This window comes from Channa argus, chromosome 14 (assembly GCF_033026475.1).
Source record: "Channa argus isolate prfri chromosome 14, Channa argus male v1.0, whole genome shotgun sequence".
NCBI classification, from domain to species: Eukaryota; Metazoa; Chordata; class Actinopteri; order Anabantiformes; family Channidae; genus Channa; species Channa argus.
The window spans coordinates 13433192-13449746 of record NC_090210.1 but is presented as its reverse complement, the minus strand read 5'-3'; the positions used below and the strand labels follow the sequence as shown (position 1 = coordinate 13449746).

At 38.9% G+C, this 16555-nt stretch overlaps 1 protein-coding gene across 1 annotated transcript in view; it reads right to left on the bottom strand.

The window, feature by feature from the left end:
• Positions 1 to 16555, bottom strand: part of brinp2 (bone morphogenetic protein/retinoic acid inducible neural-specific 2) — a 203529-nt gene that overhangs the window by 104552 nt on the left and 82422 nt on the right. Inside the window, exon 2 of the mRNA XM_067474748.1 lies at positions 8570 to 9010. Within this exon, the coding sequence (XP_067330849.1) occupies positions 8570 to 8943 (374 nt within the window). The 5' untranslated portion in view covers positions 8944 to 9010. The remainder of the gene's footprint in view (positions 1 to 8569; positions 9011 to 16555) is intronic.

Below are 16555 nucleotides of genomic sequence, written 5' to 3'. Positions count from 1 at the left end.
GATCATTAGATTTTAATTAAAGGCTTTAAGAATTAGTTTAGCATTCAATGTAACTAATGCATGTTTTATGGTTATGTCTAACCACCAAATTGAGATTTTGGGGTATAGTATGGATTGGGCCACGTGTCTAATTTCACCCAAACCCAACAAGGGTTCATGTTCAAACCTAATTAATCTGGTGCATTTTAATTTGTATTGTTTCCCATGTTTGTTTTATCTGCATTGATGAATTACATAAGTTTCTATGTACAGACCCACTATCTGCTTTTTATTCATATTTTCAAAAACAATTTAATATAAACTGCCACTGCTTAAAAACATGAAGGATAATTGAATGCTTATGCGTATTTACCATCTTTTCTAAATTTGTGTCCAAACCCTGACAACTCCTGTCAGCTGTGCTTTCAAATTCAAAATGTGTTTGTGACATACACAACTGCACACATTATGACATGTAATGAAATGCTTGGTTGACTGTCCATATAGGTTAAGTATTAAAACGAAATGGTAAAGTAGAAAAGGTAGTGTGACACGCATGCAAGCACTCACGCATTACCTTGGGCTCGCACAGGCAAATTGTAACCATTGGGAGGCCACAAGAAAAGCAGCTAAGTCGTGAGAAGTCAGCTGAATGGAAGGACCTAAGTCCAGGCGATTAACACTTACACCCTCCCGGTCATCAGGCACCCCACTGGCATAAAAGCTGGCCAAAAGAGGAGATGGAGGCCACTGACATTAAGGCAAGGAAACTCCTTATAATGCATGGAGGGTTTCACCTCAAATCAAGCATCCTGTGACTGTACACTAAGCGGAAGCAAGGAGGCAGAGGATTACTCAGTGTCAGAGCCACTATCCAGGATCCATGAATACATCAGGAAGATGGCCAGGTGCAGGCTGTGCAAAGATGCCCCAGAGACTAATCAGCACATAACAGTGCAAGATGCTATCGGGCAGGGCGTACATTGAAGGCCCTAAATGGGACACACCTCCAAAGGTGGTCAAGAATGACAGGGCTAAGATCCTTTTGGAAGATGTGAAAGTGGAAAAATGAACACTTGGGGCTGTAACCCCCAAACTGGGAGAGTGGCTCAAGCAGATTCCAGGAACAACATCTGAGATCTCTGTCCAGAAGTGTGCAGTCCTAGGCACAGCTAAGATACTGCACAGGACCCTCAAGATCCCATGCCTCTGGTAGAGGACCTGAGCTTGAAGGAAGGAATAAGACCACCCAGGAAAAGAGGTACAACGTGTATGGAGATCACAAGGATGTAAAAAAAGTACAATTCAGTCCAAATGTTATGTGCATATCGAGTGCAAATGGATCGTAAATGGCATGTAAACACATGCAATATGGAATATTTTGCTTTGGGTATGGTTCTGGTATCCATCCTCTAATGTGGGAAAGCTCTGGTCTCTTTCTGGGGAGAAGTCCCCCTGGTTACTTTATATTTCAAATGCTGGTCCACAATGAGCCCTGTCTACTTTACTACTCTACCTACTATAATGTGAAATATTCTCTGCTCTGACATGTCGGTGATTGCTGCCGCATTGACCAAAAGGGTCCACTTTGCATTAGACTCTAAGCAGTCAAAACTCCTCTAATACCATGCTATCAGTTTTAGTTTGACAGCTTTAAATCTGTTCACCAATAATCAAATTATTTTTCTTTTCAATCTTCTTGGCATTTTTTGTGAATGAAACTTCCCTCAAATTGAACAAAACAGAAGAATAGAATAAAGTTGGATTATGCTAAATGGACACGTGTTTTATCCAACTTGAAACACTCACCCACACAGAGTTTGCTCTTTTCTCTCACAAAACACACACCTGGCATCATGCACACATTCCCATTGAAGTGCAGACATTGTGGCCCTACCCCCTAATAGTCTTCTGGCTTGTTTATATGGTAGCAGCTGGTATAACTTTGGTGATGATGAGATTAAGGGATTTAACAGATTAGGGTTAGCCCAGGTAAATGTAGCTAGCATGTATTCCCATTTCCATTACCCCTTATTAAAAGCTAATGAGAGCAGCAAATTTTGCTCTTGCCCTGTGGAAAGTTAATGGGGAAGAAAGCCTGCTGGTATCCTTAATGATAATCAGATATTAGCATTAGTAAAGGTCACAGGGGTACATTTGGAAACACAAGAGAAGTGCTATTTTACATGGGATGGAGGCACTGCTGCGTGACTGTGTGAGACTTACTACTGACTTTCCATTGCAGGACACATGTAAAACAGCTAACAGCAAATATATTTATAATTATGCTCTAATTACAACATTATGGCTTTGATCAGGACTGTCAGTCCCTTGATCCATCTATGTAGCCCTATATAAAACACCATTTCTCTAATCAGCAACACATTTTGAAATGCACATGAAACCATTTTCCTCATTACTCCCCATCCCAATCATTCCATGTACAGTGCTGGAAATGCTAATTAGCATAAGGCAATGACAAGGTTATATGTGTACATTTAAAATAATATTGGTAGTATAATCAAACACTGGTTTTTAAAAAATTGGACTGAAAAGAGAAGCAAAATGTGTCTTTTAAAACAGGGAAATGAGTAAAAAATCAATAGCTTGATATCAAGCTTAAATAAATGTGTTTTTCATTTATTTTTTTCTTGTGAAGACGTTGCCATTGTTTGGCACTGTTTCCTTAAAGACCATGTCTCCCCAAGTCCTAGTTTCACTGCCACTGTCACTATTTTTATAAACTGAAACAAAGTGTGCCAGTGTTGTGAGATTAAAATGAACAAGTGCTTTGTTGCAGTGAGTAGCACCATCAGACTGTCCACAGCTCACCACCGATTGAAGGATTCACAACCCCATAGAAGTTTTTGCCTTTTAATTTTTACATTGAATAATTTGGCAACGCTGAAGATGTCTTAATTTTTAATCTTTCATGTGAATTTGAAAACAGCTCTCTACATTTTAATCAAAATAAATAAAAGAAAAAAAACCGTGGGATGAATCAGTAATGATCTGTGGACAATCTGTTGTACTGGTGACTTTAGGTGCATTTCTGCCAGAGGGTTTCTGGTATTTCCTTCCACCAGGGGCAACAACCAGGAGCATTTCTCTGGAATAAAAAGTCCCTCCAGCACATTAGAATCTGCATTTCCCCAGTGGGACAAAAGCTGTGAGAAGATTTAAACAAATTGGCATCCACTCTTCCGCTGACACTTATTACTTACTACACTGTGTGCCTTCATATTCAAAAGACCAGTGCAGCTACAATCTGTTCACTGTTTTACTGCACCAAACCGTGCTCAACCAGATTGATACAACTGTGAAATTTAAGTTAGTATCTGACCAGTCAGGCCTCACACTAAGAATTGCTGAACCTACAAAAATTACTATCAGGAACTTTTCCTGTGGTAGCACTATAGCACAGATCTAAATTTAAACCCTGGTTCTTGCTTTAGAAATACAGTTAAAGGAACTAAGGAAAGAGGGACCAGGAAGCTTTTGGTGGAAATAGGGCTTTGGTAATTGAGAACAACTTTCATATAAAGCATTAAACAGTTAAACCAAAGTAAACATTAACATGTCATAAAGTGTTCTGACAGTTTACACCAAGGGGCACCAACATGGTGCCCGGGGGAAGCAGGTAGCCCACAAGGACCACATGAGTAGCTCGCGGGCCTGTTCTAAAAATAGCTCACCATAGCGCCACTAACCAATGAGCTGCATCTATTTTTTTTTTGTTGCCATTCTTTTTCAAATCACATTTGATAGTTATTGTGAGAAATCATTAACATGATCAGTGTCTTCACATAGAAGAATATCATTATTTAATTAATTATTAATAATAACATAGAAGTAACAGTAAATTGAGCAAATTTGTTATTTCAAAAGTGCGTATTAATCTGGTAGCCCTTCACATTAATCGGTACCTGAGAAGTAGCTCTCAGTTTCAAAAAGGTTGGTGACCCCTGGTTTACACAGTAAAAGTTTGAACAGTGGCTCAGCGTCAAGTCTGTCTCATAGAAATTAGGTGTATAAACAACTAATTGGCAACATCAAATGCATGCTAATTTAAAAAAAATTGTAATGCATTTTTTTTTTTTTTTTGGCCAAAAGAATTCAGTCTGGGGTTATAAAGTTTATTTATAATGTCTGCTGCTCAAACCTAACTACTCACAGGAACCAGGATGCTCCTTTTTTCACACCTTCTGGGATAAAGTTAATTAGACGTTGGTTGATCTGGGAAGAGTATTTGCTACAACCTCCAAATGTGAAAAGTTTAGAATTCTGAGTTGGAAAAGAGAAGGAAGAGGGGCTTGCCATGTTTCCTTCTCAACATCACTGAAAGTGTCCTGCAGCTCAAAGTAGAGCCATATGACAATCTGTCCCACTTATGTCACAAAAACTTCACCTGTCATTTCACACTACACTTCCCCTTCATCTGTAAGTGATGCTGTCATTTCCATTTGTTCTGGGCTGAGACAGAGGGAGGCCGAAAGGAAAGGAAGACGGAAAAGAGTAAAGCACACAGGAAAACACTGTCATTTTGTATTTGTAAAGGAAGAACAACTTAGGTTTGAGAGAGACTCCATGTAGGAGGATGAAGTTTGTTAAGAGATCCAACTTTTCTATAAGGAACTGTTAAAATGAGAGACGTCTAACCTCCTGCTGTCCAAGTGACTAGAGAAGCAGCAGAGAAGTAAGAGGGTCAGGCACCAGCAGAGAATATAAGTGACTGTGTAACTGTGAACCAGACCATCACTTATCTTCATACGCTCAATAGAGTTTTTGTGGATGAATAAAACGTTAACGAGAGAGAGAGAGAGAGCAGGAGGACCGTGTGGTTTGCGTTAAAAAATGTTTAGAATGCAAAAGTACTTTTTCTGAAACCTCATCAGTCACCTCCTATAATGGTCCAAGAAGGAAAGAAGTGCCGCAGATAATTCGAAGATGAAAATTTTCAGGCACTGTTTCTGACTGTGCAAACGGCTGTGAATAGTAGATTTTCTATTTTTTTTTAGAATCTTTTTTTAAAGAGCCCATTGATGGAGGGAGGGATGGAAAGACAAGCCAAAGTATTAAAAAATTAACTATATTTTTATATTCTAAGCCAAGGAAATGGAAATTCAAATTGCAGCCTCAGCGAATCCAGTGTGTGTCTATCACATTTGGTATTAAATTTGAAGTAATGATAATGGCCGACATGAACCCGAGACCTGCTGCAGGATTCCACTGCATCATTTATAGCCCACAGAGCTAACAGCGTTTGCACAGGCACACGGACACTCACATACACACTCACATACACACAAACAAACACACACACACACACACACACACACACACACACACACACACACACACACACACCTACCACCTCCACCCCTACCATTTCAGCACACAGTGTTCTTTCCACCAGGGAAAATTTAAATTCTTCATATCAACCCAAGAATTCCAGGATATGAAATGATTCACTTGACCAAGTGAGCAGGATTTGGTGTCTCTGCTACATGTTGCAAGTAGAGATTGACTTCTGGGTGGTTGGTGGGGGCTTTTTTGTTTGCATGACCCCCTCAAGATGGCATGGGTGGGAAAGCATAAATGCAATTAGATCACCGCAAATGCCAACTGTTTGGGAAGGGTTTAGTTATATTATAATAATTATTGATATTGCCTAACAATTTTTTTTTAATTTAGGGAAAAGATTTTATCACACTTTCACTTAGCTCTACATAAACTTGATAAAATCCGAACCATAGGAGCCATAAAGCCATAGCAAGCAAGTTGAAAATTGGTTAAGTTACCCTGTAATTCAGGTTTGGTTACAAGGATATTGCAGGACTTTTCACCTTTTACAGAGGTCAGTTCTTCTGAACCTTTTTTTTTTTTCATAGTTTTGAAAAATAAAAGATCTTTGTCTTATGAATTTGGAGCTATGTGCTGTCATCTTTCAATGACTATTGTAAATATCCACTATATTACAACTTACAAGACTGCTCATAAACTTGTTCAGGCCTACAATACATATTTCCCTGATCCTGCTGAGCTCATTCTTCAAAACAGAATCAGCCAGAAAACCAAAAAGCAACCAAACAAAAAGAAAAAAGAGAATCACAACATACACCCATCTCCCCTCTTTGCTCTGTGTCTGTCAGTCAAAGCTCTGACTTTAATCTGCCAGTCACAATACATTTGCCTTTCACTCTGATCCCTGTTTGGCCCAACTCAGAACTTTATTTAGCTAATTTAGCAGGGACCACACACACAAAAAAAATCATAATATATGTCTAAATCAGTTAATCTCAAACAATTTGCTAAAAAAACCTCCAAACTAGGCATTTAGGAGAGGAAGAAGAAGGAGCAGAGCAACTACTGCAATTCACTAAATGCAAAGCAATATCTTGCAATATCGTGCTTTAGTTTACAAAAACACATCATCATTGATAAGGGGAAAAGAGGCATTGCAGTTCCACAGTTGTTTGCTCCCACAGCAGACAAATCACAGTGGCAGTAATGAAATGAGATTTCACCACATCCAGCAAATTTCAATAGAGTGAGCTCTGTTTGACAATAACGCATTTTGAAGAAAAGTCATACAAAACATATTTTCATTACATGCTCTTACTCTCATAGCTTCTGTTTGAATTATGCAACTACTGTTGCATTAATGAGCTCAATGTAGTATTATTTTTTCATATGTTTTCATAGGTTTAATATCAGAAAAGTCAACAGACTTTACACTTAATATTAACTTTGATACATAGAGTGTTTTTAGGAATATGAAACATGCATGAATTGGTGAATAATATTAATGTAGTAACAAATTGCCACATTTGTAACTCCAAACAGTCATTAAAAATGGTCATAAATAGTTTTGAGGAGGTGCAGGTTTTATCTGCCTGTTTTTAACTTGTAGTGACAGCATGAAAGTAAATGATAAATAATGAATTTATTATCATTTCTAATGACAATTATATTTCAGCCTCAAAATTTGATCGTGTCTGACGGGGCAGGTGGCATCATTGGTGGTGAATCTGATTTATTTTCTTTTTTTTTTCCGCCCTGGCCCCACCTGTTATCATGCTTTGGTTTGTTGGCTTAACAGCTTTACATGTGTGCATATGGTTAGCTAAAAACACATTTTATAATTCTCCACACGTGTTCTGAATTAGCAGACTATACTAGAAGATTTTATGGAAAACTGTTAGCTTTACAAAGGTAAAACTAAATGTCTTAACTTTTATCCAGATAGAAATTCAGTAGGGTGCATTTGAAAACCAACTTAACAAAAGTGATCTTTTCTCAAAATAAGATGTGTCCAAGGATAGGGAACTTCTCTTTATTATAAGTAAGTTATATGAGTATATAACTAATATTTAAGTTTTGACAACTAGTGATCTCAGCTTTGAAATATAAAACTTGCCATTGAACAACAGTTAAGTCCATGAAATGTCCATGAGAGCAGAGCGTGTATGAACATTGCAACATATGCAATTTTTGTTTTTTGAATTTAAAGCTTCTACTCACCCTTCTTTTGTCATTTTCCTACATTTTCTGAGAGTCAATTCTGCCTGAAGGGCCAAAATTATAGAACCAAGGGTTTTTGTACAATAAACACCACAGTTTAGATAACTTAGATAACTGCAATATAATTGGCTGTAAGATTCAAAATGGACACATACTTATTACTGATCAAAAACTGTGTGAAGAAACAGAATGATTTGATTTTTGATTTACAAAGGCATGGATTAGATCCAGTGCTAAGTCTTATTAAATATTTGCTTTCTGTGATTTGTGATGTCTGTGTCAGCTATACAAAAGACAGAATGTTAACTTTAGATTTGAAATGGGATTCAAAAGCTGCATGGAAGTCAGTTGAATACACGACCTGTCTTGCGTTGCAACATCAAGAACGCAGTACCTCCTGCAAAAACCCCTGAGCATTTGCAATGAACACGAATCACGAGAAGCTAAATCATCCAGTTTGGGCCACTTCCAAGGACACTAGGCTGCTGTGGTTATACTTAGGCAAATATGTGATAAATCCTCCTGCCCTAATGTGGGTTTGTGCATGTAAAATGAATTAACTGCTGAAATTCCCCGCACAAATATTCAAAAGTTATTTGCCGTAGGCCTGTGGCAATATATATATATATATATATATATATATATATATATATATATATATATATACACGTTTGTTAATACCAACTCTCTATTCTTCAGATTTTACATTATTATTCACATGGTTCCTTGTTCTTATCTTATTTTCATCTTTACCTGTGCCTTTGCTTTCCTGTTACTTTGCTGGTGTAATTTCCCCCCTGGGAGATTAATAAATTGTCATCCCATCTTTTATTATTGTATCTGTATTATTTTCTTATTCATATACTGATAATTTAATCTCATCTGGAGTAAATACCCACACAGCTCAAGCATGTGCACCCAAAAATGAGAGATCTCCATTTTTGTTTTTTTTTTTGTATTGAAAGGTTACAAGCCAAAACAAACAGGCTGCGCTAATTAACAGGACAAGAACACTGTAGCATAGCACAAATGCACACACCTACACACAGGTGCAGACCTCTCTCACCTGTAAATCTTGTATCTGGTAGAAAATCCCTGCTGGAACCTCTCTCTGAACTCTGTGTACTCCGGACATCTGTGGAAAGGTCCTTTCTCCGACAGCAGCCAGTCCAGCTGCGCTCCATTCTGCCTCGTGTTGAAGCTGGAGGGTAACAAGGAGGACGAAGAGGAAGATGACAAGGACGATGAGGACAACAGAGAACCATGGAACGCCTTCCCACCATGTCCCCCGCCGCCCACTTGTTCAGCTCGGGTGGGCCACGGCAGCCATAGCAACACCCACGGCAACCACAGGAGCATGAAGGAGGATGCCGACCATCTAGCAAGGCAGGTGGAGCCATGGGAGCATCTCTCTCTTCTCATTGGCCAAGGAGTCGCCATGGTCCCGGTGGTGATGTACTAGGGCACCTGGGACCGGCATTTCTTCTGACAGTCACCTCCCACTGGCCTGAAAAAGCAGAGAGAAACATTATGAACCACTTTGTTTTTTAATTTTGTAAAATACATTTCTCAGTCCAAGCTTTGCTGCTATTGATAGACATCGCTGTCCACACATTGTGATTACAGTTTAAAATCATAAAGGCACACTATACACTAAAGTGCTATTTATCAAGTTTAGCATCAATCATAACAGCATGATAGCCTTCAGGTCTGCTCTGAATGTGAACATAAAAGGTATACGCTGCATGTCACAGTCACATAATTATTATTATTACTAAACCCTCACTATCATCGCTTTTGTTCCGCCAAAGAAATTCTGTTGCCTTGAAAATTACATTCTCCTGATTCCACTGCTGCTTGATACTTAAATGTGAATCTTGGGCCCCTTTTACAATTTGAATTGTAGGTACCTAATAACGTAATAAGTTTCCGATGCACTTTAATTGTGCTGTTGTGTACACTCAGCCACATATTAGCAACTCTGTTAGACAGCAAATCAGTATTGCTACTTCTCCAGTCCAGAGAGTTGTGATGATGCACTGTTTGGTAACTGCCAAACACCCCAGAATGAGAGAACCTTGCCCCGTGTCCCAATTGTGCTACTTATTGGCAAACAGCCTTGCTTACTCATTCGCTTACACACTTTACAGACATGGTGATCTAACACCATGTCCACATTAAGTTGGGAAAAATCTGTAACTGCAGCTTCCCCCTTGTCTATTGACATTTTAATGTGCACAGAGGTAAATGTAGAAGCAATATACCCATCTTAATGTCCTGTACACACTGACCATTCAAGGTGGGTTTAAAGCTACTGTGAGGAAATAGGGAGAGTTGCAAGGGAACGCTATGACATACAAGTGGTTGGATGAGGGCAGCAGAAGAAGGTGGTCAGGTTTTTATTGAAGTAAACCAACCAGACCCCAGTCTCTGTGCCTCTACCTCTGCTTACTCCAGAGTTGCACATCGTAGCAGGCCCAGAGCTTGATATCACATACATGTCGCTGCAGGAACCCGAATCTGTGACCATAATCAGATCTTGTCATGTTGTATTCAGTCCTCATCAATTGTGTTATAGTCAATGTAAAGAACCACAATGAATCCAGTTGTAAATGTGCAAAACTAGCAGATGCACACTGCAGGTTAACAACCACTTGAAAGCGATTTGTATCCAGTGTTTGTGTCACGGTGCTAAACTAAAGAAACCTTTTGGATGACAGACCACACATCTTCCAGGACTTTAAGCAAACTTAGTTGCAAGATTGGTTCCAAAACAACCTCCCTGTCACTCTAATGACCAGCCAGCAGCATGATTGGATAAAGGATAAATAGATGAATGGTTTTAATCCAAAGGAGTAGGTTGTAAAAAAAATATAAAGACATTGACTTAAATTAAGTTCATCTCCTTATCCACAGCTCTAATGGATTTTACTAATGTATTTTCTAAGAGCAAAGTAGGTAATCTTCTACCCCCTTGTAGGCTAAGTAGGTTCTTGTCCTGCCAAATATGAGTCAATTCAACTATGTTGATTTACGAGGTTCTTGTCATTTGCCTGACTGCTGTTAAAATAACAAAGTGAAAGTAGACCTACAACCTTTCCAGCTTTGCAAACACAATCTATGTATTTGGGTTCAGGCAAACATCAGGAATGAATTTAAAAATGGCAATAAAATTATTAACTGCCAGCTGGAAATGAGAATCAAACCACTGTCTCCTACTTCAAATCTATTGCTTTGACAACCTTCCATCTGCTCAGTCCACCTCCCTAAACTATTTTCACTGTCTTTAAACTGAGTCTGCTAGATGTCATCTCATTATCAGATGACCACAAGGTTGAAGTTCACCTACCAAACCATATATATGGACCAATAAGGACTGATAAAGCCCTACTGTCAAATACACTTAACTGTGTCACACAAGGTTTTCAGACAAAGTACTGAGCCTTAGGTCGTCCCCATATTGCAAACACTAGCATACAATTACTGTAGTTTAGTGTGTTACACAGCTGACAACAGAGTTGAAATGGAGTGTATAATTTCACATTGGGATGCATTCACAGGCTTATAGAGCAAGTAAAATGTGAGCCATAATGTGGTCTCAGTAGACAGCTGATGTGATTAAAATGGAAGCATGTCTGTAAAATGAAACATATTCAGCAAGGGTCACTTAAATGAAATAGAGAAGACCCTAGGCGAGAGATTGAACGAAGGCCACACAGAGACTAGAAACAAATTATGTTTTCTGGTTTGCCCAGGCAGAGCACTGAGGCCATATTTGTATTGGCTGTCGTCATTTGCAGCATATTTTATGATAGGGCTATTACAGCTGTGTATGTACTGTGGGAATCCAGTAACATTCACTGAGTACTGTGCATTGTGGACACTATAACCTGACATTTATTTGCTTTTACTCTGACCTTCATGCATAAGCTTTAATTTGCTGCAGCAGCTCCCTCAACCACCCAAGCCTCCTCCCATCAAACAAATTCATGTTCATTTATTGAGGATTAATAGGTTCAATAGTTTCTTCTCATGAGCTCTGGTGTTCCCAACTGTCACAGCTACAAAATTTGTGTGGATCTACAACCTTCTCAGCTTTAGTATTAAGTCTATGTGGTTAGGGACAGCCCCAAAAATGCCTGGGTTCCTGGGTTAGGTTCAGGGAAACATCCAAAATTTGGTAAATTATTACACTTGACCTATTGAACCACTCAGCTTGGTACTAAGTGACTTTTAAGACTTTTAGTTGGAATTGGGATGTTAGTTTAAAGTAAAAATTAACTTTCAGAGACACTGTTTTGGAGAGTCAACTTCTTTTTTTTTTTTTAACAATACTCTGAAATCCTTTTTGATAAAACCAAAACTAGCTGTGAGATGTAATTGAAAGCTCTATAAAAGAAGCAGCTGGCAAATCTAAGTGTTAAATTGATGTTAAATGTTTGATAGGGACTGTCCTTCTGTAAAATAAAACTATATAGGTTGCTTGCCGCAGCAGCCAAATATGACCAAAAGATACAGCTGTTTCCATGTAGCAAAATTACATGGGTGTCGAAATGAAGGCATAACTTTGTAACCTTTCAAAGCTTCATAGGTTGAAATTGAAATGACTTTAATAAAAGTTTCTAAATGTCTGAAAGTCACTCTGAAAAGCACTGCTGCACATTTAACACACTGAGTGAGGAAGGTGCAAAGTGGCTTCGCAGGGAGATATGTGTGGCTGTGTTCTTGTTGCCTTGTGTATTTGGACAAGGATGTCATCACCCGTCTTCATACTGATCAGGGGTGTTAGCAGCTCACACTAAACGCATCAGCTCAAGTTTAAAGTCTCAGCATCTAACACCAAACTCCTGTTGTAAACATTGATTTTTAGTTAGTCAAGGCAGACGCACTCACGTACACAAACACACAATATGTACACTTTTTTAAGGTGACACTTAGAAAGTACTTTACAGTGCCCTTCAGAAAAGTCGAGGCTCACTCTTCATTTTGCAGTTACCATTGCCGGGTGGAGTCCTCAGAGACAAATCAGCATTCCAGGACTGATAGTAAAGTAGCGAAGAAGATTCTTTAAGTGGATTGGGATCCTACGTATTCCCTATTTATTTTACAAACAAATTAGAGAATTAATTTCAGGTGGATAAATGCAGGCTCCGACATAAAAAAAAAAAAAACAATACTCAGGGTGCTGCATTTTTAATTTTTGCTCACTGCACCGAGAGATTACTGCAGTTTGAAAAGGCAATTAGCAAAGTCATCTGTTAAACGAATGTATTTATGCAGCTAAAAGCAGGGTGAAAACATGATGAATGGGATGGTATCCTGATGCTGTTGCATATCCTTAAGGGCCCAGAGGTAAAGCTGTTGAAAATTAAAAATGTTCCACTTTGTGGATATCTAATTTCCCTTTTAGTTTTGTCATAAGAGGAGCCAAAATAAGATGCTATATAAGATAACTGTGCATTCCAGGCATATTAGTGTATTGTTACTAAGTATAAAAACAACAAAAACATTTTGTTTATGCATTTTCCAACACTGTATACTGTCATTTATTATTAGTGTGCTGAAAAGCAAACAAGCAGGGTTAAAACAAAAGATGGGCCTTAATACCAATCCTTAAAGAATCAGCTCAGGATATCTGCAGTTTAAGGACTAGTACCAGCTGATCAAACCAGTAGAATGCTGATCAAATCCAGAAACTTCTATGATTTCTCTGCTGCCACAGTTCCCAGCCTGGGGTTCTCTACTTCTCTCTGACTGTGCTTACATGAAAGCAGAATGACAGACAGACAGGTAGCCTAATGGTAGACTATAATGAACGTGTAAGTTGTATATTGCAGTGAAAAGTGACTTATTAGGAAATCTACAGACCATTTTGAGTGTGAATTTGACTTTAGTCAGACCCTGATTTAAACACAAGGTGATGTCATTCTGAGTAATGATCTCTCTTTTCATTTCCTGCTTTCCTTTCAGTCCTGCATGTGTACTTGTAGATTACTAACCTGGATACACCTTCACGTGGCAACAAAATCTTTTTCTGGGAGGATTCTACCCAGTGATATCAAGTTTCTATATATTTAAGAAAGATGAGTGTAAATGGGTCATTCAAGTGCATGTAAATGAACAGAGCACACAACCCTGACCACTAAAAGTTGCCTTCCTATAGACCTAAACTGCAAATGCAATTACATTTTCCAGAGCAACATATTTTCAACCACTTTACGTTTCTAATATGAGAGAACATAATGAGAATATGTTGACATAACATAAATTACAAGTTGCAAATATACAGATACTGAATATATCATAAAAATGTTACCAGGCAACATCTCTCACAGCTGACTTTCCCCTAATAAAAGTACAATTTGTGTTTGGGAAGGGCGATACCAACATTTTTCCTTTGGATATGATACCATTAGTTTATGGTACTTTTTCATCGATGACGATACAAATCCCAGTGTTCATTAATAACTTTATTCCAAGAGGAATATGAAATATGAATAAAGCTCATGAACATAAATACTTGAAAGAAATGCTTATAGAATGATAATAAAATAGATCAATTAGGAAATAAAATAAAATAACATGAAAATAAATTTCTTTAAAATTATGATAAAAATAATTAGAATACAAATTAACAATAAAAGCAATAAAAAAGCCAATAAAACATCATAACAAAACATCATCATCACCAACACTAGCAGCATCATCATCAGTAACATCCTCATCATTAACAACCAAATGCAAATGATGATTTCACTTGTTTTTATTAAAAGAGAATTCAAACAAATTGCTGTTACTGTATGTGTCACCACTTTATCACGGATGAAGCACAAGAAATTAGTTTGGGTGAAAAATAGCACCACACTATGCTTATCTTACTCGTTTGGCGATCCATGCTGCCGCAGAGCTGCTGACTTTGAGCAGCGTAGTGAGGATTGAGGTAATGCTTGACTGAGGCTGTGCAGCGACCCTTCGGCTCTGACATCTGATAGGCTGCCATAGCCATGTGACACGGAATACTATCAAAAATGCGGCCAGGCTAGTTTTCACGCATAAATTTAACGCCTAATAAAGCCAGAAGTGAAAACAAATTGCTTGTTTTGCACATTTGTTTTGTATTATTTAAAAAAGTATCGACTCAAAAATTTCGTCCGGCAGGTATCTAGATATCGATACCGGAGAATCAGTATGCCCATCCCTAATATGTGTACTTCCCAAGATAAAAACAAACAAACAAAAACTTAATTGAGTTTGCTGTTTAGTTTTATGGGAGTGCATTTTGGGGGGACAGAGAGAACACAACAAAACTGGCCACTTCAAAATACAACAATAAAGAAGAGATGGTTGAAGCACTCAAATGTCTATTTAGTTTAATGGTCAGGGGAAACTGTTTGACCCAAGTGATCCATAATAGAAAAACTGCACAAACTTAATTTGGGCCATGAAATGCAAAATGCCTGTCAAGTTGGGATTGGGTTCAGCCACCACACTCCTGTGCTCGAATTAGGCTGCTTCATAAATATGTGGCCCCATTCATTACTGTAGTAAATGTGTCTGTGTGTAGAGCAGAGAAGGCAAAGGTGACCTCACAGACAGAGTGGAGTGGAGCAGAGGGGATGTTATATTTTTTTCCAAGTGGTTTTAAAGTTGTGGTGTGTACACACTACAGTAGGTAGTGATATCGATTTTGAGACAAACTTCATGCAGTGGCTTTTCACTGCGAAGAACTGTGAGATTTGCCTTTCAAATTGAGTTCTGTAACTTCTTAAAACGCCACCTCTCGCAGAAATAAGAGATCCCCACAACTGCCAAAGCTTCTCTCCTCTGAGACTTTCCTGCTAATTATAAAATGCATAAAACATGACATGAACTGCAGCGAGACAATAGAGGGAAATTGTGAATTTTTAGCCCTGACATTTAATGTTCGCTTTGCATTATTCACACACCCTTTGCGTATTTACCCTTCTCTCTGCCCATCTTGGGGGAGAGGGAGGTAAGGTAAAAAGGCATGAACATCTCCAAGCCATATTGGAGAGGTTGGGGAGAAAGAGGATGGGGGTGAGGTCTTTTAGGTGGAATGGGGAAATCGCCCATGTGTCACATTTAAATAACATCTCAGAGATGACAGTGGTGTCAAGGGAGAGCTGGGGCTTAGGTTTATTGGATTCCTTCTATTGCCTCCACTAGGGGTGATTTGTACTGTGCCTGCACAAAAAGGTTGAAGAAAAAAAGAACAGGGAAAAGTGGGGGAAATGAGAAGCATGGGGAAAACAAAAATGGTGATGGCAACACAAGGGACAGAAAATAGGCACAGACAAAACGGATGGAAAAAATGGCCCTTGAAAAGATGGGGTTGGTCTTCTAAAAACTTGCTGCCTAAACTCCCACCCTGCCAGGGAGTGACTGAGTCAAAGGCTGAGGTGAAAGCCGCTTGACTTCCTAACTCGCATAAGTAATTTGTGCTTCACTTCGGAGGGCAGAGAATTATGTGCAGAAGCCGGTGTCCTATCTTTTCCTTATGAGTCAGAGGAAATTACAGGTTTAATTTTTCTCTGTGGCAAAGAACATGAACCTGTAGCAAAATTCATTAGCTCCCTATGTTTGTACTGCAATTATTGCAGCTGGGAGTCCCTATTGGTTCTGACACACATATATGTTTCATGTCTGCAGATGTGTGTATCTGTGCAGATTTTGAGTGTGTTTCCGTGCGATTGTGTGTGCATAAGCTGCCAAGCAGCTGGCTGGGCCTTTGGCAAACATTAGGGCAGGTGGAGGGCCATCAGCATTAGAGGCCAGCTGTATTCCTCAACCCAAGTAGCTCACTATTCACCTCAGCAGCAAGAGCTGGCCAGGTGCACACCTGCTCCTATCCTCCTTGTAATTCTGGCTCAAAGCAGAACTGAGAGCCAGGAGTGAAGCACTGATACTAAGGGAAGGGGATGACAGTCAAACAGAAACAAACAGGAAAGCTCAGAGAGAGTGACAGGAGGAGAGACACATGCATCCAGAGAGGGAGACAAGAGAGAGACAAGCCTAGGTCTACATTTTGATG